Below are 26,862 nucleotides of genomic sequence, written 5' to 3' on the forward strand. Positions count from 1 at the left end.
ATTCCAGCAACGGGCATAGGAGCAGTTTGCCGTGGAGCAATTGAGAACACCAGGACCAGAGGAAGTAGCAGTGATCCAGATAAAAGGGGGCCAGAGGCAAACAGGTGTGGAGGGGAAAGACAGATTACGCTGCTGAATAGCGTGGACCGACGTCTCAAATGTTGAGGAGGAGTTCCATGTAAGATTGGCAAGGCCCAAAGAGGCATTAGTAGCGAACAGCCGGGGGAAGATCTGGGCATCATGGGTCACCGGCATCGGTCTCGGGAACACCGACAGGATGGCCCAGCGCCGGTCCGTCGTCACCGATGCGGCCAGCAGCAGAAAGGTCAGGAGCAGCAGCATCCCCGGCAGCGGACGCCCCATCATCTGCATCCTCCACATCCGCCAACCGCTGCACTCGCCGCGTTAAGCGTGCCGGGACCCACACTGGATCAGGAGTGTCCTGCGGGAAAACACAGACAGCTCCCCTGGACCGGCTCACAACCGGATCCGGGCCTTTCCATTTGTTAAGCAGGACATCCTTCCACAAGACCTGCTCTGATAAAGGGGAACCGGGGTTGGCGTGGAGGTCCGCAGCAGAGCGCCCCTGATCATCCAGCAAAAGAAAATTTAAAGTGAACAAGGTGAGAGAGAGCACAGGCTTAGGGGTACGTAAGCCCAAAGGGCTCATCCCCGTCTCCCCCTTTTGTTTTTTGAGATAGGCCTTTAAGGTGCCATGGGCACGCTCTATGATACCCTGGGCCTGGGGGTTGTAGGGAAGGCCCGTGCGGTGCTCCACGCCTAGGCGTGTGCAGAATTGACGAAAAGCTTGTGAGGTATAGGCAGGGCCATTGTCAGTTTTGATAACCTGAGGTTTACCCCAGGCAGCCCAAGCCTCTAAGCAGTGGGTGATGACATGACTTACCTTTTCACCTGTCAAGGGAGTGGCATGAATTATGCCAGAGCAGGTATCAACAGAAACATGGACATAAGAAAGAGTGCCAAAGGAGGAGTAATGAGTGACGTCCATTTGCCACAAGTGGAGTGGCCGAAGACCACGAGGATTGACACCTACATGATGTGCTGGACGAAAAGGTGCACAGGCCGTGCACTGCAGCACAATATCGCGTGCGGCTGCCCGCGAGAGGCCAAATTTGAGACGTAACGTCAGTGAAGGAGTATGGTATAGAGAATGAAACTGGCGAGCTGCCTCCAACGGAGAGCCAACCCAATAAGCGTGAGTGGCATGATCCGCCAGGGCATTGCCGCGCGCCATGGGGCCCGGCAAAAGGGAATGGGCCCGAATGTGCGTTATAAAAAATGGGGACCGGCGCGAATGGATGGCAGCACGGATAGCACAGAATAAGGAGAACACCGTGCTGCGAGAGTTAAGAGAATGGGCTGTTTCCAAGTGATGGACAGCCTGAACAACATAAGCAGAATCAGAGATTATATTAAGGGGCTCTGGCACGGTTCGGAGAACCAATTCAACGATAGCACATTCAATGTGCTGGGGAGAAGAGTAAGCGAAGCGGGCCGTAAACACCTGATCATTGATTACATAGCTACCGGTGCCTGTGGATGACCCGTCAGTATAAACAATGGTAGCCCCAATTAGAGGCTCAGGGGAAGTCAGATGAGGAAAGATAAGCTGATTGTGAAGTGCAAACTGAAGAAGGGGATGTTTAGGGTAATGGTTATCTATGTCTCCTGGGAAGATACAACAGAGTACTGCCCAAGAATTTAAGGAAGAGCAAAGGACGTGAGTCTGGGACTTGGTGTATGGGCAATGAATAACTGTAGGGTAAATACCGAAGTGGGAAAGGGACAACGAAAGCCCAGATAAGGCCAAATCCGCAACCTGCGTAGGATAATGTTCTATAGCACGCTGCAGAGAAGCATGTGAATGAATCCACAGCAAAGGCCCGTCCTGCCAGAGTACTGCCGTGGGCGCCACGGGAGAGGGCAAGAGGCACAAGGAAAAGGGGCGGTCCGGTTGGATGCGGACCAACTGAGCTTGCTGAAGAGCTTCCTCGACCTTAGCGAGAGCCTGCTGAGCCTCAAAGGTGAACGAACGGGGGGACAGTATATCAGGGTCACCCTCCAATATTTGAAACAGAGGGCGCAGCTCAGAGGTTGGGAGATGTAAGAAGGGGCGAATCCAATTGATGTCGCCAAGTAATTTTTTAAAATCATTTAGAGTGTGCAGAGAATCTTTTCGAATTTCAATCTTTTGGGGTCGAATAGAAGAGGGACCGATACGAGCCCCCAAGAAGGTGCCTACATCGCCTTCCTGGACCTTTTCTGGGGCAAAAGTTAGGCCAAAAGAAGATAAGCTGTCACACAAGGCGGCATAGGCTTTGTGCATCACTGAGGTGTCAGAGTGGCAAAGCAAAAGATCATCCATATAATGGAGAATCTGGACACAGGGAAAGGCCTGCCTCACAGGGAAAACTGCTGCCGCCACATACAGCTGACACATGGTAGGACTGTTAGCCATCCCCTGAGGCAGGACCCTCCACTGGTATCGCTGATCAGGCTCCTGATGATTAAGGGATGGAAGCGTAAAAGCGAAACGCTCCCGATCATTGGGGTGTAGCGGAATGGAAAAGAAACAGTCCTTAATATCAACAATAAGAAGTTGCCAATGCTTAGGCAAAGCGGACAGAAGCGGGAGGCCGCGCTGCACTGACCCCATCAGCTGCATCTGGCGATTGATTGCGCGGAGATTGTGTAAGAGCCGCCACTTGCCAGATTTCTTTTTGATAACAAAGATTGGTGTATTCCAGGGAGAGCGAGATGGCTCCAAATGGCCCATGCGGAGCTGCTCAGAGACTAACTCTCGAGCGGCAGTAAGTTTGACTGAAGGCAGGGGCCACTGAGGCACCCAGACCGGCTCCGCTGTTAGCCACGGTATGGGTATAGCTTGCTCCTCAGTGACCCCTAAGAAAAACCCAGCCCTTGTCGTGGAGGTCGCGGCTCAGGTATAATGGGCTCCGCTCGGCCCTGTAGCCGGGGGCCCAGTCCTTTTCCAGGAACGCAGCCCATAGCACGCATCATCTGTTGACTCCATGGAGAGAACTCATTAGTCAACCAAAAAGACATTTACTTTAACACTTCCCGTCCCCATAGGTTGACAGGTATAGGCATAACATATGGCTGAAATGAACCCTCATTACCCTCGGAGTCCCGCCATTTGAGACGGGATGCACTCATGGCCGGGGCAGAGGCATATCCGAGGCCTTGCAGACTATGTGTAGAGGGAACAGTGGGCCAGGAGGAAGGCCACCATCGACTGGACATAACACTGGAATCTGCCCCGGTATCCAAGATACCTAAAAAGGACTTGCCCTGAACTTGTAATGTAAGTGTTGGTCTCTCTCCCAACTCAAGGGTCACATATGCCCCTACACCCCCCGAGGAACCAAAGCTCCCCTCCCCCCGAGGACAGGGAGCACTGGGAAAATGAGAATGAAGACTGGGTAATACTAACAGCTGAGCAATCCTGTCACCAGGGCAGATAGATACTACACCTCTGTGGGCCGAGGCTAAAATCTGAACAGTGCCTGTGAAATCTGAATCTATAACTCCTGGGTAAATAACTAAGCCTCGCAGTGTAGAGGAGGAACGACCTAGCACTAACCCCACCGATCCCGACGGGAGAGGACCGCGAAAATCAGAAGGGATGGGCTGACATCCCATCCCGGGGGTTAATACTGAGTGGGTGGTGGCACAGAGGTCCAGTCCTGCGGAACCCGCAGTGGCTCTCCGGACCCTGGGGGCACCAGGGACGGCAGCTGCATCTGCGGGGGCACCAGTGGCTGTTGGACCGGTGGCTGCTGGAAGACCCCATACATTTGTGGGCCCTGGGGTCGAGGGCCCCTCCTCCCGTTTTTTGGCTGGTTAAATGTTTTAGAACGAGCACCAGGTGTGGAGGTTAAAGGCTGCAGCCAGCGTCCGTGAAGGTCCTTGACTGACCGACACTCGGAGGCTCGATGACGGCCCTTACCACACCGATGGCAGATTTCCAGTATGGAAGGCCGGGACTCCGACCAAAAGCGTGGAGGTCCCATAGAGCGGGTATTTTGGCTTTTGCACTGTCTCCGAATGTGTCCTTGTTGGCCACACTTAAAACAAGTCACTTCGGAAGTGTCCTTAGCGGCGAGGATGGCAGCCGCCAAGCCCGCATTGGTGGGAGGGCCTCCAATTTCTCTGCAAGCTTTTAACCATGCACTGAGGCCCTTTCCCTTCCAAGGGGCAATAGCATGACGACACTCTCTCGTGCACTGCTCGAAAACCAACTGTTCCACTAATGGCATAGCCGAGTCGGCATCGCCGAAAATCCTTGCAGCGCATTCCACCATCCGAGCCACAAAGTCAGAAAACGGTTCTGCAGGGCCTTGGATGACCTTGGTTAAATTACCTGCAACTTCCCCGCGATTAGGCAGTTGTTGCCAGGCTCTTATAGCCAATTGATTAATCTGGCCATAGACCTGAATGGGAAAATTAAGCTGATTATTCTGCCAACGACCCTGTCCTAAGAGCATATCGGCATCCCAGGCAGGCTGGCCCTGCTGCGCGTTCTGCCGAGCTTGATTAATACAGGCTTCTTGATATATGGATTTCCAATCTAAATATTGCCCCATGGATAGACAGGCCCACGCGGTACCAGCCCAATCATTGGGGGTCATGGCATGTGCACTTAGCCATTCCAGTAGGCCACGGGTGTAAGCGGCATTGCACCCATAAGCCTTGACAGCTTCAGCCAAAGCTTTTAGTTGCTTGTAATCTAGGTGTTCGTGAAAGCGATGTTGATTAGCGTCCTCAAAGACGGGGAAAGCAAACTCCCTCTGTATCTTCTTTCTAGCTCGGGGAGGCACAAACGAGGTTCCGCCCTCCATATTTAGAGGGGCGGATCCCGCAACGGGAAAAGAAGGGGCAGTAGTGTACGGGGGCGGGCGATTACGCTCCGCCTCATATCTAGCCACCGCCTCCTCCAGCTCCGCCTTCTCCTGCGGAGACAGCCCCTCCTCCGCCTCGCGAGAACGCGAACGGGAAGAAGAGCGAGACGATGAAGAAGAACAGGAAGAAGAAGGACGAGAGGAAGAAAAGGAAGAAGAGAAAGAAGAGGAAGCCGACATGTGGAGGGAGGCCATTTTGAGAGCCACCTCCTCCATGTCCCTTTCAGGTGGCGGGCGTCCCCGCCGTTCCTGTTTACCCGCGGACTTACGTTTCTTTTCCGGCCTTTTCCTCGGCCGCCCCGGCCGAGCCGGACCCACTTTGCCTCTCTCAGACATACTATCTTGATAATCACTGAGTACTTGCTGACCTTCCCGGACCGGACCGCTGCAATGGTCGTCCTCTAAACAGGAGCGCACCAGTGCCCACACAGGGAGAACACACTCCCAAAGGGGACCAGACTCTCGGGCACGGCGAAGGTCCTGCTCTAGCTTATCCCAACTCGGAATTGTTAAAGACCCCGAGTGGAGAAACCATGGGGCCACCCGGTCCACGTCCTGCACAAAATGGCGCAGGACACGGTCAGGGATAACTAGGAGAGTTCCCCATGGGGTAGGTCACAAGCACCCGGTGCCGGCGTCAGAAGAGGGCAGGGGTCCAAAATAAAGCCGCCCCAGCTGCTGTGGTTCTGAACTCACCTCCAAAGAGGTCGTCTCCGCCAGTGCGAGAAGTTCCCGGGTTTCGGCACCACTTGTCGCGCCGCACTCGCCTGCAAGGACGACGCAACAAACTGGAGTTCTTCCAACAGCAGTTTAATGAGGCATCTAGTCTAGTTACATGGCGAGAGACCCCGAACAGGAAGGACAGTGGGCTTATATACCATTGCAGGCAGTCGTGGCGGGAAGTGATTGGTAGAGGGCCCTGACAAGGCTCCCAGCAATGATTCTATTGGCTATGTGCTCACCCGTAATCAGAGACCGCTCCCAACATAAAGCAACATTAGCTGGTCAATACTGGCAGAAAAGGTGACTGTCTCAAAGAATCTTCTCATATGTTACAATTGCCCTAAGTAATAACGAGCCTGTATGTAGTCAGAAACATTACATTGTTAGTTAAATATTCTGCTAAACCATTAGGCTGATATCAAAACAAACAAATAAAGAAGTGAAACTTCCAACCAATTCAAAACTGCTAGCCCTTCTGTGCTGAAATTTAAGCTGAATTCGTCAGTTTTTTTTCCTTTTATCAGGGGGATTAGTAATGTAAAACTTACCTATCATAATTCAATCATGCATAATTGCCACCACCCTCAAACAGTATTCCAGAAGGAAAATGCCCTTTCAGATTTTTAAATTGTATGACTCATTTTGATCCAATATTTAGTAAAAGAGAAAGACTACCTACTGTGGGTCCTTGTATCCAACACATCCTATATCTCATTTTTTTTTTTTTTTGAGCAAGAATGGATTTGACAGCAGGCATACTGCCCCCAAATTAATATGTGCATAATGGTCCACGGGTTTTTGACAAATGGGGCCAAGACTATTCTAATGTCTTTTTAACATATGTGCTGGGAAAAATAGATACCCACATGCAAAAGAATGAAGTTGGACCCTGACCTCATGCCGTATATAAAAATTAACTCAAAATGGACCAAAGGCCTAACTGTAAGAGCTAAAACTGTAAAACTCTTAGAGGAAAACATAGGAGAAAAGCTTCATGACTGGATTTGGCAATGATTTATTGGCTATGATGCTAAAAGCACAGGTGACAAAAGAAGATATAGATAAGTTGGATTTCATCAAAATTAAAACTTTTGTACATCAAAGGACACTATCAAGGGAGTGAAGAAACAACGTACAGAATGGGAGAAAATATTTGCAAATCATATATCTGATAAAGTATTAATATCCAGAATACATAAAGAACTCCTACAACTTAACAATAGAAAAATCTCAAACAACCCAATTCAAAAATGACCAAGGACCTGAATAGACATTTCTTCAAAGAAGATATTAATAGATAAATTAAGCATTTGTTTATTAAGTACATGAGAAGATGTTCATATCCCTAGTCATTAGGAAAATGCATATCAAACTACAAGATATCACTTCACACCAACTATAATGGCTATTATCAAAAAACAAAACAAAACAAAATAACAAGCGTAGTGAGGATGTGGAAGAATCGGAATTCTTGGTGCATCGCTGAAGGGCATGTGAAATGGTACAGCCACTGTGGAAGACGTTTTGGCAGTTTCTCAAAGAATTAAACATAGAATTATCGTACGATCCAGCAGTTCTATTTCTAGGTATACACCCAGGAGAACTGAAAACAAGGACTCGAAGAGACACTTGCAAACTGCTGTTCTCAGCAGTGTCAGTCACGTGGTCAGAACGTGGGAAGAACCCCGCGTTCAGCGAAAGATCAGTGGGGAAGCAGGAGGTGGGGCACGTGCACACTGGGGTGTTATTTAGCCCCGAGTGGCAGGAAATTCTGACACGTGCTACAACATGGAAGAACCTCGAAAGCATTATGCTCAGTGACATAATCTGGACAAAAAAGGATGAATATTGTATGATTCCCCTAATGTAAAATACCCGGGATAGGCAAATTCATAGAGATAGAAAGTATGAGGGGTTATTAAAGAAAGGGTCTGGGGGGAGGCGAAGTGGGGGAGTTCTTGTTTAATGGGTGCAGTTTCTGTCTGGGCTGATGGGAAAGTTCTGGAGGTGGATGGTGGTGTTGGTTGCACAACGCTGTGAGCATACTTAGTGCCACCCAAGTGCGTGCACTTAAAAATGGTTAAAATGGTAAATTCTATGTCATGTATATTTTACCACAATCAAAAAGGAATACATATACACACACACACAAAAAAAAAAAAAAGAAAGAAAAAAAAAAGAAAAGAAAGAAAGAAAAAGAAAAAAGTAAAAGAACTAACGAACCGACTTGAGAATCTCTGTTCGCCTCTGGCCAGCAAGTCCATCCCTGCTCCTGTGGGCTTGATCCCTTCTGAATGTAGCGACCACCCCGGGAAAGCGGAAGGAAATCTCTTACAGCCCTGTCGGCCTCCCCTCCGCGACGCGTGGCGGAGTAGAGCACTCCTTACACGCAATCGTGTTCCCGTCGGGGATTTCTAGGGAGCCTGGCACGGCCCGGGGGCTCTGCCAGCAGCTGCTCCCTGCGGGTTTGGGTTCCACAGTGCTGAGCACTTCACGGCAACGTTATGAATACGTCCCACACCCAGTGGATCCAGCAGCCCAGGTTCGCCTTGCTGCCTGAGGACCGTGTGTTTCTACTTTGTCCAGCTCCTGTTTGCCTGGAGGAATCAAAGCCCTGATACTATTTTTCTCCTGGGACCAACAGATGTCCTCACCTGTCAGTGGAGAATCACAGTGTGTATGCGTCCGTGTGGACGCAGGTGTGTACACATACACACACACACACACACACACATGGGCTTAGAGTTCTCCATCTACATCTTTGCCAAGTGGACAGCACTGTTTTATAGATCTTGCATGTCTTATGGTGTATCTCTGAGAAGTGGGTTGGAGCAAGAATTTTCCCCTCATTTAAGACAGTGAAAGATAAAATTACTGGCCAAAAGTTACCTTAATTTATACCAACACAAACTCTGTGATTTGTTTTCATTGGGATTCATGTTCATCACATGCAATTATTTCTGCATAATTCACAGACAGGGTTTCTGATGATTTTATATAGATGACCTTGATCACTTGCTAGTCATTATTTACTATTTTGAGGAGCTGGAAAACAATAACTTCTTGGGGTTCTAATATTAAATATGAGTAATATACTATCATCATCTAAAATTAGTTATACTCTTGCAGAAAGCATTTTTCTAAAAGTTACAGTATTTCTAAAATCCTGTCTTCTTCCAATGCACAAACATCTCAGTGGGATGTGGTGCCAATCATGTGGGCATCCACACCTCGGGAGGGGCGCGTGGGTTTGGCCCATCTAGGGCAGTTCCAGGAGGCTCCGGGAAGCGTGAACTCTGTCAACCTCTCCAGGAACCTTTGCTCTAGAACAGTGGTCCCCAGCCTTTTTGGCACCAAGGACCAGTTTCATGGAAGACAGTTTTTCCACCTGGTGGCGTGGCTCAGGCGGTGATGCGAGGATTGGGACCGGAGCGACTGTAAATACAGACGAAGCTTCTCCCGCTCCATCCCCCACCTCCTGCTGCTCGGCGCCCCCTTCCTAAGTTTCATGGAAGACAATTCTTCCCTGATGTGGGGAGTGGTGCGGAGCTCTGCGTTCAGTGCCTGCCGGGCTGAGGCCGGCACCAGTCTGGGGACCGGGGTTGGGGACCGCAGCTCTAAAGACGCTTTGCAATCCTGGCTCTGGGCTGCGGGGACCGCTGGGCTTGGGTTCTGCCCGGCTTTATTCTCTTCCACCACAACAGCTCTGCGTCCACGTTTCACACTTTGAATTTCCATCTCCTTTTTTTTTTTTTTTTTGAGACAGAGTCTCACTCTGTTGCCTGGGCCTAGAGTGCTGTGGCGTCAGCCTAGCTCACAGCAACCTCAAACTCCTGGGCTCAAGCGATCCTCCTGCCTCAGCCTCCCGAGTAGCTGGGACTACAGGCATGCGCCACCATGCCCGGCTAATTTTTTCTATATATTTTTAGTTGTTTGGCTAATTTCTTCCTATTTTTTTGGTAGAGACGGGGTCTTGCTCTTGCTCAGGCTGGTCTCGAACTCCTGGGCTCAAATGATCCACCCGCCTCGGCCTCCCAGAGTGCTAGGATTACAGGCGTGAGCCACCGCGCCTGGCCCCATCTCCTTTTTGAAACTCATTTCCCTTCAGTAAGCCAAGTGTGTGCCAGCTCCAGAACTGACCTCGCTCTCTGACCATTGTCTGGATTCGAGGTGACATGAGCCCACAGGTCTAGATTTCAGCAACAGAAGAACAGCGTTTTCTGAAGATCCAGATGATTAAAAAAATCTAACTTGTAATTTGCCTTGAATATGCCTGTACTGAAGATACTTTTTCCCTTCCCACTTTCTACTATTCTAAGACGGAAAGAAAAACAAACCTAACCAATAACAGAAACACTGAGTTACTGAGTTGCTCAACAAAAACAATGGCAGCAAATCCTGAATGTGCACTTAGAACGCAGAGTCAGCGCTTTTGGTCTGTTTTCAATTAATAAAGGAAATGAGGGTTAGGTGAGGTTGACATTAAAAAGGATAAACTGTCCCCAAATTACAAATTATATACCTCTATTATTCTGATAAAGTCTAATCATTCTTATAATTTAGATATTACATTGAATTATTTGTATTTTACTTTAACCTAAAGACATCTAAAGGCAGGTGTCATTAGAATGGGTTATCTTAGCCAAAATAAAATCCCAACAAGTTAACACTCGGAAGTGGCTTAGCTTTCAGTAATGACATTTTTCAAAGGTAAACTGTGAAATGTACATCAAAGTCAGTAAATGAGATAATATATTGTATGGAATTATTATTTATAAACCAGTTTAAGGTTGAAAATATTTTTCCAAGAATCGATTTTAGAATAACATATCTACCTCCTTTAGAACTAATGAAATTAGATGATTTTTGTGTAAAAGAGCTTCTGCTTTCTCATGGCTTCAGAGATTGAGTTCGTTTTTTGATTGTCTTAATATGTTTTCCTATGTGCTTACAAATTAGCTTTATTGAGCTATAATTTTCATACAATTTTAAACTCACCAGTCTGGTTACTTTTGGCAAATTTATATACCTGTGTAGCCAGCACACCATCAAGTTATACTTGGCACACCTCCTATTGCTATGCATCCAGGTCGTTTGTGGTTATTGATTGCTGAGTTACCACTCGATGCCACTCCATTGTATGGGTATGACACAATCTGTTTATTCATTCACGGGCTGATAGACATTTGGACCATCTCCAGTTTGATTATTATGACTAAAACAGCTATGTACATCTTAGCACAATTCTTCGAGTGGACATATATTTTCGTTTATTTTGGGTAAATATCAAGGGGTGGATATGTGCTTTTTACAAGAGACTGACGAACTATTTTCTAAAGTGGTTGTATCATTTTGAATTCTCACCAGTAATGTACGAAAGTTCCAGTAGCTCTAAATCCTGGCCAGCATTTGGTGTTTGTTACTGACAGTCTTTTAAATTTCAGCCATTCTATTGGTTGTGTTGTGATAGCACATTGTGGTGTTAATTGGTCTTTGCCTTAGTGACTAATGGTGCTTCTATGTGCTTAGTTCTCATCTATATGTCTTCTTTGGTAAAGTGTCTCTTTAAAATTTTGCTCAATTTAAAAAATTATGTTATGTTATTATTGAACTGTAAGAGTTCTTTATATATTCTTTATATATTCAACATGTATATACATATATTTTAACAGCTTTATTGAGATATATTTCATTTACCGTTACCCACTGAAAATGTATAATTCCATGAATTAGTATATTCACAGAGTTGTATAAATACCACCACAATCTAATTGAGAACACTTTCATCACCCCCACAACCCCGCCCCAAAACAAAACAAAACAAAACAAAAACTCATACCCATTAGCTGTCACTCTCCATTCTTCCCCCACGCCCAGCACTAGGCAATCACAAATCTGATTTCTCTTTCTATAGATTTGCCTAGTTTGGACTCTCATATAAATGAATAATATGTAGTGTTTTGTGACTAGTTTCTTTCACTTAGAGTAAGGTTTTCAAGGTCCATCTATGCGGTAGCATGTATCAAATTTCATTCCTTTTAATGGTTGGATAGTACCCACTTCATGGATATACCATACTTTAAGCATTCATCAATTGATGGACCTTTGGCCTGTTTGTATTTTTGGCTATTATAAATAATGCTGGCATGAACATTCATGGATAGGTTTTTGTGTGGACATATGCTTTAATTTCTATTGGGTATATACATAAATGTTTTGCAAATATTTCTTCCTAGTCTGTGTATTCCCTTCTGATTTTTCTTAACAGTACCTTTTGAAGAGAAGTTTTAAATTATGATGAACTCCATCAATTCTTTTCTTCCATGATCATGCCTTTAGTGTCTTATCTAGGAAATCTTTGCCTAACCCAAGGTCACAAAGAATTTGTTTTCTTCTGTAAGTTTTATATTTTAGCTCTTATATTTAGATATATAATCAATTTTGAATCAACTTCTGTATATGGTGTGAGGTAAGGATCAAGTTTATGTTCCTGCACATGGATATCATATTTATCCATACCTCACCATTGCATTACCTTGGCACCATCAACTGACTATGTACGGGTGGGTCTTTTCTTGATTCCAATTCTATTTTCTTTATCTATATGTCTATTCTCATGCCTGATACCGTTTTCTTGATTACTGTAGCTTTATAAAAATAAAGAAACCAGGTATTGTAAGTCCTCTTTGTTCTTTTTAAAAATTGTTTTGCCTACTTGATTCCTTTGCATTTTCATATAAGTGTAGAACTGGCATGTCAATTTCTACAAATATGTGGTTGAAATTTTGATAGGAATTGCATTAAATCTATAGATAAAATTTGGGGGAGAATTGACACTTTCATAATATTGAGTCTTCTGATCCATGAACATAGAATCTCTCTCCATTTTCTTTGCATCTTTATTTCAGGAATGTTTTGTAGTTTTCAGTGCACAGGTTTTGCCCATGTTTTGTTACATATCCCTAAATATTTCATATTTTTGATATTTTTTAAATTTCTATTTTATCACTATATAGAATATTGATTTTTGCATTATGACCTTGTATCTTGTAATCTCACACTCACCTTTTCTAGTTCCTTTTTTGCAAATTCCTAATTTTCTACCTAGACAACCACACAGTCTGCAAATGGACAGTTTTACTCCTTTCCCCCCCAGTCTGTATGCCTTTTATGTTTCTTAATGTTGTACTGGGTAGGACCTCCAGTACAATGTTCAATAAAAGTGTGAGAGCAGATATTCTTGCCTTGTTCTTAATTGTAGGAGGAAAGCATTGAATCTTTCACACTGAGTATGATGTTAATATAGGAATTTTATAGGTGCCCTTCTATCAGGTCAAGAAAATTCCCTTCTATTCCAATATTGCTGACAATCTTTATGACCTGGTGTTGAATTTTGTCAGATGCTTCTTCTAAGCCTATCGAGATGATTATGCTTTTTCTTTTTGCTCTGTAAATACAGTAAATTACACTACAGACAGTTCTTGACTTATGATGGTTTGACTTTCCAATTTTTCAACTTTATGATGATATAAACCATACTTTGAATTTGGATCTTTTCCTGGGCTAGTGATATGTGGTATGATATTCTGTTGCAATGGCGGGAAGCAGAAGCAAGCCACGTGATCACAAGGTAAACAACTGATACTCTACACTGCACTGTGTTGCCAGTGTTTTTTTGGACATTGTGTTTTGTTTTTGAATCTTACCATGTCTACAAAAAGCCCACCTGTGTGCAGTATTCAACACTTTGTGTTAGATGGTTCTGCCCAACTGCAGGCAAATGTTAAGTGTTCTGAGCACATTTAACTTAGGCTGGGCTAAGCTATCATGTTTGGTAGGTTAGGTGTATTAAATGCATTTTCAACTTATGGTATTTTCAACTTATGATAGTTAATTGAACTATACCCCCATCATAAGTCGAGGAGCATCTGTAATTGATTTCTGAATACTCAAAAAGCCTTGTAATCCTGGGATAAATCCCACTTGGTCATGATGTATTTTCCTCTTGATATATGGGTCAAATTGATTTCAAAGTATTTTTGCATGTATGTTTATGAGGGGTATGTGTGTAGTTTTTGTTTCTTTTAATGTCATTATCTGGTTTTGACACCAGGTTAATGCTGGCTTTACAGACTGAAGTGGGAAGTGTTTTCTTCTATTCTATTTTCTGGATGACGTTACGTAGACTTGGTATAGTATCTTCCTTAAGTGTTTGATAGAATTCACCAGTGAAGCTGGGAATTTTCTTTATGGGAAGATTTTAAACTAGAAATTTAATATATTTGATATTGTACTATTTAGGCTATTTGTTTTTGAGATTTAGTAGTTTGTGTCTTTCAAGAAATGTGTCATTTTCATCTAAGTTGTCAAATTTATTGGCATAAAGTTCATAATATTTCCTTATTATTCTTTTACTCTGTAGGACCTGTAAGAGTATCTCCTTATTCTTGATAATGGTAATTTATGCCCCTTCTTTTTTCTTTGATCCATTTTTACTAATATTTCCAAAAACCAAATTCTGATTTAATTGATTTACTCTATTTTGTTTTCTATCCCATTTCTTTCTTTATCACCTCCGTCCTGCTTCATTTGGGTTTAATTTTGTTTTCTAGTTTCTTAAGGTGAAAGCTTATATTATTGAGCCCTTTATTCTTTTCTAATATAAACACTTAATGATATAAATTTTCTCATATGTACTTTCACTGTATGCTGCAAGTTTTGATATGTTGCATTTTCCCTTAGTTCATATTTTATAATTTTTAACACTCATGGGCTACTTAATGTATCATTTTTTTTCAATAATTGGGGGATTTTCCAGATACAGTTCTGTTACTGATTTCTAGTTTAATTCTTTTCTAATCAAGAGAAAATAATTTGCAACCCTTCTAGACTTGAGAGTTGTTTTATGGCCCATAACAAGGTTCCCCTTCATGAATGTCCCATGTGTTGTTAGAAAAATAAGTGTATTCTGCTGTTGTCGAACAGAATAGATTTTTCCTCACTAGAGCAGAGGAGCTTCTGCTTTAAAAAAATTTTTTTTGTTCATAGACAAAGTTCATATATATTGTCCTAGTATATTCTCCCATTGATCTGTTCTAAGTTTACTGTTTCATGTCAATATAATCATCACACTTTAATAGTACCCTTGTCAAGGCTATTTTTGAGTTGGCACAGATTAAAAAAGTCTCATGCCCCCTTTTCTTTTCTACCATGCTATGAAATGTACATGGATCTTCTATTTTTCTACTCATATTATTTAAGGCTAAACTTGAGTTGAAATGTAGATAGTGTAAGGTATTCTGATATGAGATGTGATATGGGCTAGTAATACCTAAGAAAATCATCAAACTGTTAAAATCATTTAACATATATATTGTGGGATTAGAAGCAGAAAATAATGAAAACATAGCTGAGCTTCATAAACATGCAAATTACATTTTTATTCAACAAATATCTGTTGTACCAACTAGCGCCAAGCGCTCTGCTAGGCAGTGGGGATGCGAGAGTGGCGAGGACAGATGTTGTTCCTGGAGGGGCAGGAGTGTAACTGACCGCTCAAGAGCTATGAGAAAGGCACGGGCTGTGTGTGGGAGAGCTAGAAGGCGTCTCAGCCCCGCCTTCCCTGCAGGGACCTGAGGAACAAGAAGTCATGGGACTAGGACTGGGGTCCTAAGGGGTTCAGGAAGAAGGAGCAATGTCTTGTCAACCGTGACCTGTCCAGAAACATTTAGCCACAAGAAAATTCATAATTTAGTGGTGAATGGCTAAAACATTTAGTGTTACCCAAACTCAGCTCAAGATGAATCAAGTGCAGGATGACAGTGTAACTCCCATGTCATGGAGAGTTTCCCAAAGAAAATAGTGATAATGATGAAAAGAAGGACAGCAAGTCAGGCTTGTTGATGCATTTTATTGTGAGATGGGGGAGTCTGGTAAAAAACTAGAAAATGACCATGGTGTAACAAGGAACTTAAAAATGAAGAATCAGATTTGTAACTTACATACATGAATACAGGAACAAATTGGCACAAAATGTTAAACATTGTTCCCAACACTGTTTATATAAGGTAATCCTAATTTGGCTTACTAAGGAAATGACAGTTTTATGGTTAGGCTAATCTCTTAATAAAACTGCAGAGCGTCATGCTATTAGTCACACAGTGAATTTCAAAATTTAAGAGTTTTATATTAAAAACTGGGTAAAGGTAAAATGACTTGATTGTAGTTGTAAAACTAATACATTCCCATTTAAATTCTGTTCTACAGTCCAAGGCAAGTATAAATGTTAACATAACACTGTTAAATCAAATCTCAATGCAAGAGAACCAATTGCATCTCTACTTTAAATCTTATCAACTTTCCAAATTTTCATACTAAAATATATTATTGTATTAATACAAACTACAGTATTATACACTACACTGTGTAATAAATAAAGAAATATAAAAATAAGACACATAAATATAAAAGTTTTCTAAAACTAAAAGTACATATGTCAGTAAGAAGGGTATTAATACTGCCAGGTTTGAAGACATACAGTACAAAAATGTTGCACAGATCTATAAACTAAAAGAAATAAAATAATACTGATAGGTAAAAATCAGCTAATGTTAATAAACTGGGTCCATAATAACTAACATTTGGAAACAATTATGAGCCAAATAACAATGGCATGTCCACGTGCGAAATGCAAGTACGTGGATAAAGCAGATTAGAAAATTTCCCTTTCGTTTCTGTAGAGAAATTGAGTCAATTAACGCAAAATGAATACTGAGGAATTAAAGGATGAAATGTCCCAGTGTTTCAGCTTCTCTGACAGAGTCAGTGGTTTTAAGTTTTATTTGGGAATTTTGATACAACAAACAAATCAACAAATGTTAGTTATTGTAGGCCCCACACTGGGTGAAGGCGGGTTAGAGCCTTGAAAATACTGCGAATGGCACTTACAGCACACAGGTCTTGCTTAAGGCCAAAGGAGATACAAAGCTTCGTGTCACATCCTTTATATTTGTTACCACATTCTCAAAACACAATCACAGACACTGATTCTGACGACGCTGTTGTCCTTCCCGGTATGAACACTGTTAGTCCCTGCTGTCAGAATGTCACGACAACCTTCTGAACTTCACTTAAACCACATTTGAGTAAGAAACTTCAGTTCTTCTATCAGCTGCTTTCTTAAGGCTAACAATACACTTTAAATGTTAATATGCTCTACAATGACATCTAAATATTAGAAATTACTACCTTCTAAACTGAATTTATAAAAGGTAGTCAGCATGGGTTGGAACTACATTATACTTCGCTGTGAAGGGAATTTTGTAGTGCAGAAGTTCTCACATTTTAAAAAACATAATAAAATACTGAAGCGGATTTAGCATATGTTTACCAATAAAAAATTATAAAATTTCTCCCAATTGTACAGCTTAAGAATAAACCAACATAAGAGTGATAATTAATACTGATAAAATAAAACCATGCCAGATGCTTATCTAATCAGTTTCCTTTAACCTGTTAATCTTCGCTTTCTGAGTCATTTAAGTTTTCTAATCTGCTTCTTGTCACAAACTTGTTCCTAACTTTGAAAACTGCATGAAAAATTACTAGGTCAGGCACACCCGGATTTTTTTTTGTGTGTGGGTTTTTTTTTTTTTTGTATTTTGTATTTTTTTAGTTTTTACTTTACACAGTAGTGAACAGGAATCACAGCATACAGGTTACTGTGTTTCCATGAAAAGCATGGATAATATAGAACAAACTTCATTACCAATTTAGAATTGATTTTCCTTCCAGAAAAACTATCAGGCTTCATTTGTCTTTTCTTCAGACACTTGCTCGCTATCCTCGCTGACTTTTCGTTCTAAGCTGCTTGCTGGGCTCGCAGCTCCCTCATCCTTCAAGGGACCTTCAGCTTCTGCTGCTTCTCCCTCGAGCTCCGCCTCTTCTCCCTCCTCCTCCTCTTCCTCCTCCGCCGCCTCCTCCTCCTCCCCCTCTAGTTTTTCACATTCCTTTTCTTCCTGCAATTCTTCCATCTCTTTCTCCTCCTCCTCCTCCTTTTCGCTGTCCTCGTCCTCTTCCCTCGGCAAACTCTCCCTCTCATCCGAGTCCCCCTGCGAGGGCGACGCCCTGGCGCCCGGCTGCCCGGGGCCCCCCGCGCGTGGCCGCCCCGCGTCCCCGTCCCCGTCGCCGTCACGCTCCTCGGCCTCGCGCTTGCAGTAGGAGTAGCGGTGGTTCATGTGCTGCGAGTAGGAGCCCGAGTGCGAGAAGCGCTTCCCGCACTTGTCGCACTGGTAGGGCTTCTCCCCGGAGTGCAGGCGCAGGTGCTCTATCAGGTGGTGCTTGTGTTTGAAGGCCTTCTTGCAGATGCCGCACTCGTGAGGCCTCTTCCCTGCAAACGAGAACAGCGTGGCTGTGAAGTGAAACGGACACCCAGCAAACGAATCCTTGTGAGGCTTTTGGGGCGCTTCAGTTTGGGGAAAGGGGAAGGTTATTAGTTTCATTTTACGAAAACTTCCAGGTCCAGAACTCTCCGTAACATAATACAGTAATTTGGTTTGTCCTTTATACAAGAAACTTGGGTGCTCTGTGCTCTGCTTTGCAGATGGGCAGGGCAGTGGAGGAGCTGCGTGAGGTGGAAACGCCACACATCCGAACATCGTGACAAGGCCCCACTGGCCCCATATCTGTTATTAATGGGTACTACTTTGTTAATCTAGCACAAGCTTGCATGAAATGAATGTGGGCAGAATAAATGCTGTGCGAGCTTGAAGGAATTAAGTTAATAGAGGAATATTTAGGGCAAAAACCAAAAACAAAAACAAAGGCACACACCTTAAAAACTAGGTAGAAGTGGGCAGACAGATGAAAGTGGAAAGATCAGAGAAGTGAAAAACAAGAAAATTCTAAGAACTTTAGTTTTTAATTTAGCATTTTTCAGTATATCATATTATAGGCACCTTTAAAAAGGATAATATGTTGGACATACCTGTGTGTTCATATTTATGTCTCAATAATGAACTACTCTTTTGGAATATCTTATCACACAAATCACAAGCATACATTCCATTTTCTGTCTTTCGCATTTTCTTTTTGGGTGGTGTAGAATCAGAGTCATTCTGATCCTCCACATTTGATACTCCTTCTGAGCTGGTGTCTTGCCTTTCATCCTAAAGGAAAAAAAAAAAGTAAAAAAAAAATTTAATTTAAAACTAAAAGATAAATAAGCGATGAAAATAAAAGCATGGGTTAAAGAATTACTCTGATTTATGCTCTCGCTGAATTGACCAAAGCAGGCATATGCTCCTCACCGCTCATGGGCTGCCAGGGTGGGGCTGGACCACAGGTGGGGGCTGATACAGACTAGAGTGAGGCTGGGGATAATAGAGTCAAAACTATAGCAAAAACACATGCTAAACTGGTACTGAAAAGAAAGGACACCAAAAAGAAAGAATCTAAAATGTGTATTAACAAAATTTACTTGGTTCTATGTAAATCTTCATGAAAAATTTGCAGAAAGTTTGATTTATGAATTTGCTACTTAATCACTTACTACTAACTGCATTATTTACCTTCATTTTTTTCATACTGGGTTTCTCTAAGCAAAAATCAAGAGACTTTTTTTTTTATTTCAGCTTATCATCATGGGGGTACAAAAGATGGGTGTATGTATAACTACATGAAGAGACTGTTTTTTTAAAAGTGGTCTTTAAATTGTATCCTCCAGAACTTCAGGGTTCTTGGAACTAACCACCATGGTCTACTTGAAAAGAGAAAGGTTTGCTCTACCACTTTTCTGAGGAGCAAGATGGAAAAACAGTACAGGAAGGTCAATATTTTTAAACAGGAATATGTGCTAGTCAGAATGCATCTTTAGAACTCCAGTGGCATAAAAAAAATTCAGGCAGTCTCACAGAGATAATTTTGGGCAGCAGACTCTCTTGTAGGTAGAATTATCCTACAGGGAACCTGTTGTGGAACTGGGTCCTCTAAGATCTTTCTCCCTTTTCTAGAGTATTCCATTCTATTGCCTCTAAACCCACAAATTTTCTAAAAGGTGAGGGTTTTTCCACATGTCTCATGGCTTTATAAGGCAGGAGAGGTGCGGCCATTTGTCTGGGTCATCTGTGAGCTGCCAGCGGTGCTGAAATAGCCTGACTCTACTTTCATTGCTATCTGATCTCGTCACACCATTCTGTGAAATGTTAAAGGTTGGCTCTTTTTTGACTCAAAGGTGTGCAAAGCATTGTATACTACACACTAAAAATTTAGATGAAGTCAATGGTCATGTGAAAATTTTTCTCAAGAGTTACCACAACTGCAGAAAACCCAATCAGTAGCAATATTTAAGGGAAATCAAAAGCAGCAAATACACATTTGAGCAGGATACCGAAATTATTATAACTGTACCTACTTAAGGCAAATATTTATAAAAAAGATCAAATTTATCTGTAGCATTCATTTGATTCTTTCAGAAATTGAAGGAAAAAATGGGGAAACATCTTTAGTGCCACGGAAAAAGTCTTGACAATGAGACACACAACAGCTTTATAAAAACTATCATGGATTTTTGAGTAAGAGAAGTTCAGGGTTCTTCCTGGACCGATAAACATTATTCTGGTAAACACTAGTGATACTGCAAGAGGAAATCCATATAGAGGTTTGCAGCTGTATTTCCACATATATATTAATTATGACTGAATACTTTATTCATGGCTCATAAAATGATCAGTAAATGCACTATATGAGTTCTCTGTATACTTAATTCTTATTTAATTAAAGCTTTTTATAAACAAAGGTGTTAGTACATAAAAGTGACAGCTAAGTTTGCCTGGTGTGAACTTGTGAATGATCATAATCAAGACAGAAACTATTACTAATTTTAGGAATTTAGCTATAAAAACATAAATCCATTATTATTTCAAATTTTCTTTTTTATTTCTCACTTCAAATAAGTATTTAGCTTAGACTTATAAATCATTTTGCAAAGTAGAATAACATTTTGAAGTTTAAATGGATTAAGTAATATCTTGGATTAACAAATAACTGAAGACATCATGCCACAAATGTTAAAGCAAACACTGATCCTTTTAAAAATGACAGCTGGTAACAACTTAGTTGGCACTACAGTGACTGATTTTCATCAGAAAAAGTTAATTGAAATTAGTAAAACTACCATTTTACTAGCCAGATTCAGAATGGGGGCATTTTTTTTTTTTACCTGATTTCCATTTGGCTGGATCACTTTCAAGGGTGGTTCCTGGACTGCAGGGCTGACGGTGGCAGAGTACGTGTAAGCCACCTGGGGGATCAGGATGGTTTGCTTATTGGCAGCGAGTGCTCGCAAGCATGGGACACTGCTCTGGTCAGCAATGGCCACGATTGTGGGCAGCTGGGCAGTGACTGTAGGTAGAGCAATGTTTATGGGGTTGGCACTTGGTGGGATTACATTTACAACTGGTTCTGAGTCTGTAACACCACTGTCCTTTTGTGGCTCCTTTTTTGCGCAAGACAAGTTCAAGGGTTCTTCCTGGACAGAATAAACACTGTTCTGGTAAACACTAGTGATAGTTGACCTTTCCAGCAATTCTCCCTGTTGCTTTGGTAGTGAAAGATCAAGAGGTTCTACTTGTGGCTCTTCTTGTGCACCCTCTGCTGTGTACAAGTAACCCTGTGCATTTCTGGATGAGGAAAGGTTTAGCGGTGACGGGGATGATGTACTGCTTCCGGAACCATTGCTGGTTGATCCCACGGGCAAAACGGGAGAGTCTGTCATCTTCAAAGGGCTCTGCAGATTTACTGTGCTGTCCTGGGGCTCACCTGCATTTGCAGACTGAGACTGATCATCGCTCTTTGCAGGGATATTCACTTTGCCTGGATCCGGAGAAGACGGTTCTGAAGACTGCACTGAAATCTGTCCAGCCTGCATCTTTTCAAACCACTTTTTTACTACATCCAGTGGTAGATTTACTGAATCAGCAATTTTTGAGAGCTCTTCTGCACTTGGTTGTGCATTCAAAGCATAATATGCTTTCAGAAGAGACAAGAGGTTCTTTAAAGGTGGCTGACTGGGAGACAAATTACCATCTCCAGGACCTGACGAGGCAGAGGACTCGGGCTTCTCAGCGTCTGCTGCGGAGAGTGGAGGGGGCTGTGCAGGCTGCTTTAGGTCATAGTGCTTTAGTTCTGGAAGTGCATTAAGGTCTCCGGGACAGTCGTCACACAGAAGGCAAGTGCTATCATTCACTCCCCCTTCAAAGTTTTTGTCCTTCTCAGATTTAACAGTAAGATCTTCTGGTAGCTTTTCACTTTTGCAACTGTTTGTGGGGACTGGATTTTCTTTTTTTAAATTCTGAGGAACAACTTGAAGTTGGCTAGGCTGCTCAAGACTGTAGTTGATGATAATTTTGGTTGTTCCATCTTGATCAACCAAAGGAAGACTGATGGCTGAAATAACAGAATGGCCACCTTGTTGTATGGATGAAGCATTGATTGTTTCTTGTTCTTTGGATGCAAGATTGGCTTGATTATTCTCCAAAACTTGCCGTATTACATTACCATCCACTGCCACTTTAAGTACATTCTGAATATCACTTAAATTGATACTTATGGGAGACACCAGGCCAACTGTTGGCAGAACAACAGCTTGCACCACACCCTGAGGAGAACTGGTTGCCTGCAACGGGCCACCACCACTAAACACCCCGTTTTGTAAAGGGGTTGAACAGTTGATTCCTGAAGCAACCACTATGGGTTTGAATTCATAATCCACAGGTTCAGTTTTAATTTGGTTTATAGAAAGTTGTTCTTGAAGGGGTTTATTCTCTATCTTTTGCCGTATCTGTGGTCGAGTGGGACTGCCTGGCGATGCTGAGAGAGACGGTGAGGAACACTGAGACGTTTTCAGTCCTGTTCTTGGTCGCCCATTCACAGGCATCAAGCTGATACATTTTTTACTGCTTATGTGTGAGCTATAGGAACCAGAATGGGAAAAACGTTTCTTGCAGTTTGGGCATTCATATGGCTTCTCTCCTAAATAAAAAAAATTATATTCACTGAATTATTAAATATAAATTTTTATGTATCCACATTTTCCCTAAAACAAGTAGTATCAGTTTTAAAAAAGAGATTACCATGTATGCTTGGAACACAATTTTATTTAGAATCATCATTTTACATTCAAAACCTACATAAATGTTATAAACACTAGTCTGAATTACATGTGCTAACCAATCAGGGAATCTTCTCAGCATATGTGTAAAATTTTTCTGCCAACTCTTATAACTTCAAATAATTCTCAAATACCAAAAAGAATTATATCCTACTCCCTAATTTTTTTCTTATCCTGTTTCACCAACCTATATAATTTAGTGTATTTTACTCTATTCGACCATTTGTAGAAGAAATTAACACTAGAAGAAAGAAAATTAAGTAAAATCCCCCATAAGACTTAACAAGTGTGAATATCTCTCCTTGACTGATAAACATTTCTCATATCCATAAGGTTTTCTTGAACTGATTTTTCCTAACGTGAGGAAAACTTAGAATATGAAGCATTATCATAAGCACTGGCTGACTAACCTGGAATGGATCTACCCCAGACATAGAAGTTCTGGTGGGTATGCAAAGCACCTGGGAGTTTCAGTCCCAGTGACAGTGGATGTGGTAAAACATTACTTTTATATTAAAACAGATTATACCATGGAAACAATGCAACGTTTGTGTGAACTGTTGGGAGAGCTCCACAGGTCAGAGCAGCGTCCTGCTTGCAGAGGCCTCAGCCGCCCGCCTGGATGCTCCAGGGTGCAAGGCACTCAGTTCTCCTCGGCCATGAGGGTCCTTGGATGGAAAATTCTGAAAAGTACTGAGGTAAATGGAATATCTTCATACAAGCCTAAGTTTTCATTTTGTTATTTATAGTTATAATTCACTGACTTCTCACTTCCCAGTCACTATGTTTGTTAGAAAACTTCTAGTTTCTAACTTCTTAGACTTATGGTTTGTAGTTTAAGCATATCACCTAATTTACCTACCAAGTTTAGGGTTTGCAACTAGTTTATCCTAGAGGTTACATCGGAAAGTTTCACTACTCAAAGTTAGATATACAATAAATACTGAGATTTTTTTTTTTTAAATGGCTGACATGGGTGTTTGGTTGCATCTGATAGAAAAGTTTTCCAGGCTAAAGTTACTAAGGCCATAAAACAGACTCAAAATTATTTTCTGGAGAGGATCATAGCCCATGAGCAGGTGTTCTTTTGTCTCAAATCTGAGTAGAGGTACGGTAGCCTTCTCATCATAGTTCAGCTCCTAAGTTCAAGTAATTGTTAACTCATGATTCTACATAGGGTTCATTATTAAAAGTTCATAGTATCAGCATATAGCAACAATCTAGATAATATTAGGGAGCATAATTTTGGACCCTGATCCTCAACATCTTTTAAAAACTCATCTGAAAAAAAAATATAGAGGAAGGAAATGCAGTTTACCAATTATTAGAAATTCTAAACAGTGCTTTTCAAACTACCTGTGATGAAGGACCAGTGGTATTTTTGATTTCTTTTAAATTTCCAATCTACTGTGGACCAATATTTCAGAAACTATAAGAAAATGTCACAGCAATGTCTTGGTATTATAGTTGATAAGTGCTTACTCTCAATTTATGTATTTATCTCTTCAAAAATGAGTAATAAATGGTTTGCAGACTGGCCCCAATCCTGAGATGACACTTTGGGTAAGGCCGGCTTCAAATCTTCCTGGGAACAAACCATCAGACAGTGGCCACCCTGGAGAAATACTTTTTTGAAATTGTACCTCGGTGAAATATCACTGGCTTCTATTGATTTTAAAAAGAAACCCTGCCAAATTTTCTGCTGTATTATTATACAGATATTTCTGAGGATTATATAAATTATATTTTGCTCTTTTATCTTTATGATGCTCCAAGGAACAACTTTTTCTGGGGACTATCAGGAACAGTAGTCCTTTTTTAGCAATGGATTCTTTTTACTCATAGACACCCTGGGTCTTAGTTACTGACTGTAGTTTTTTGCTTTCTTTTTTTTTACTTCCTAAGGCTTAGAGCCTAATTTGTGGTCCACTTCCAACATGTGTAGGAGATTTCACAACCTTTTTTTGTTTTTATACATTTATTTCTTGTCAGTCTTACTTTCTTAATTTTTCTTATATATTTTTAAATTAAAATTATTGCTCTATTAAAGGTATAGAGTCTCATATTAAATAATTTTAAAAACAGTACAGAAATAAGCACACAAGGAATGAACAGTGCAGAGCACAGTGGAGTTTTGTGTTCCATTATCTGGCCTAAATTTGCATTAGCTTTGGAGGCAGCAGCAGCATGCTGGCAGCTCGAACTGAGCTCTGGACCATTCACATTTAGAACTGGAGACTGATTTTTAAATATCAATGCAAGATTTTGCAATTAAATTTTAACTTCTTGTTTCTAGACTATTGTGTTATGATCTATGCTTCTCAACCTTGTATCATTTATAGATATGATAAATCCTCCTACAAGACTGCAGTATGACAAAATAATTTTGTACATGAATATTATTCTAATCTTTTATTTTATTTTCCTTCCTCTACCCCAATTTCAACATTTTAAGACTCTCTTGAATTAGCTATAACTTTTACCTTCAAATCATTTCTGGTAAGAAGGTAGGCTATTAAAAATATATTATTGATAAAGCTATTCAATATCTGGGAGCTAAGAAATAGGTTTCTGTGGCAGGCTGACAACTTGTACTTTTCAGAAACATTAATCAATGTGTGAAAATAAATAAATGTTTTGGTAAGAATCTTGGTTTGAGCATTTTCAAGTGGTAACTTCAGCTTATTTAAGTGTTAACCTCCACGAGCAATACAATAATACTTTTAGAAATGCAGTTCCAAAATAAAACATAGGTATCACCCACACCTTCCACAAAGCCAACTATACTATTTTGTAGAAAGGTGTTTGTAAAATATAAATGTCAATACAATAATTTTCACAAAATAAGCAATGTGCAAACACCCATAAGTTCCCATTCACAACAGTTCTTTTTTACTAAAATTATTTAAATCTATAATAACATATCAAAATCAATGGGGAAAGCACAGATTTCATTGTACAATGTGGGATGCTACTAAGTTTTCTTTATAAGCTTTTGTTCAAGTACAGTCTGTAAAGAAATGCAAATATAGCTCTCTGTTTCCTGTAAGTTTCTAAAATAGGTATAATACTTTCATCATATGATAATATTCATCTTGTGAAGTAATAATTTAGAAAATGATGTGGAACAGGAAGGTGAAGACGCGGCACATTTTCCGTTTGGATTCTCGTCAGTGCCGCAGTCCTCTCCTCTCTGCTCCGCGCCGTGTCCTCTGCACCACTCCCACCTGGAGTCCGTTTCTGCTCCTCACATGGAGGATACCCTCCCCCCACTCCTCCGTGCAAGTCTTATCTCTACGTGCCTTCTCATCCCCTTGTTAATTGTGCAAAGGAGGCAATGAAATTAACATTCATCAGAAAGCTGAAGTAGTTTCAAGTTGTACTTGCTAAAATACGCTGTTATCTTCTGATAAGGAACTCTGGAGTACGTCATATTACATTACTTTGATATCTTTTAGTCAAAGGTTAAGAATCCAATAAAAAACCATTTATAAACAGAAAATTTCTCCACATTAGTCTTTATCCTAAAAGAAAAGCGAGGAGTTTCTGACCATGTACGTAGATCTCATGTTATCACAGATTTATTTATTACCACATATGCTATGATATTCAGGGTATAGAAAGAAAACAAATATTTACCACTGTGAATTCTTAAGTGCTCTTTTAGGTGGTGTTTGTATTTGAAAGCTTTCCCACACTCAGTGCACTTGAATTTACGATTACCCCCAGACTGCGTCACATGTCTCTGTAAGAAAAAATTGGTATTTTATTTGCAAAGCAAAAGAACTTTAGACTAAAGAACATCCAATATGCTATAAGTAATGTTTCAGGTGAGTTTGATGATTGTTTTATTTCTTAAAAGCTTCAATTTGTAGCAGTCACAAAAATCTAACACTTGAAATTACTACCCAAAAGGATGGTGATACTGGGAAAAAGAATTGTGACATAGAGAAAAATCTCCACTTTCTAATTTAAAGTATCAGAATCATATTTTATTGAAAAATATAATATTTAGCAAAATAAAGTAATACA

The 26,862-nt window shown here is 41.3% G+C and overlaps 1 protein-coding gene across 6 annotated transcripts in view; it reads right to left on the reverse strand.

Annotated features, from left to right (window-relative positions):
- Positions 1–15,553: 15,553 nt before the first annotated feature.
- Positions 15,554–26,862, reverse strand: part of ZEB1 (zinc finger E-box binding homeobox 1) — a 213,579-nt gene continuing 202,270 nt past the window's right edge. For all 6 annotated transcript variants that reach the window (XM_045554060.1, XM_045554053.1, XM_045554098.1 and 3 more), the window contains 4 exons: positions 26,470–26,575; positions 20,881–22,691; positions 18,649–18,829; positions 15,554–18,051 (listed from right to left, as the gene is read on the reverse strand). In XM_045554060.1, the coding sequence (XP_045410016.1) occupies positions 17,465–18,051; positions 18,649–18,829; positions 20,881–22,691; positions 26,470–26,575 (2,685 nt within the window). In that variant the 3' untranslated portion in view covers positions 15,554–17,464. The remainder of the gene's footprint in view (positions 18,052–18,648; positions 18,830–20,880; positions 22,692–26,469; positions 26,576–26,862) is intronic.

This window comes from Lemur catta, chromosome 1 (assembly GCF_020740605.2).
Source record: "Lemur catta isolate mLemCat1 chromosome 1, mLemCat1.pri, whole genome shotgun sequence".
NCBI lineage: Eukaryota > Metazoa > Chordata > Mammalia > Primates > Lemuridae > Lemur > Lemur catta.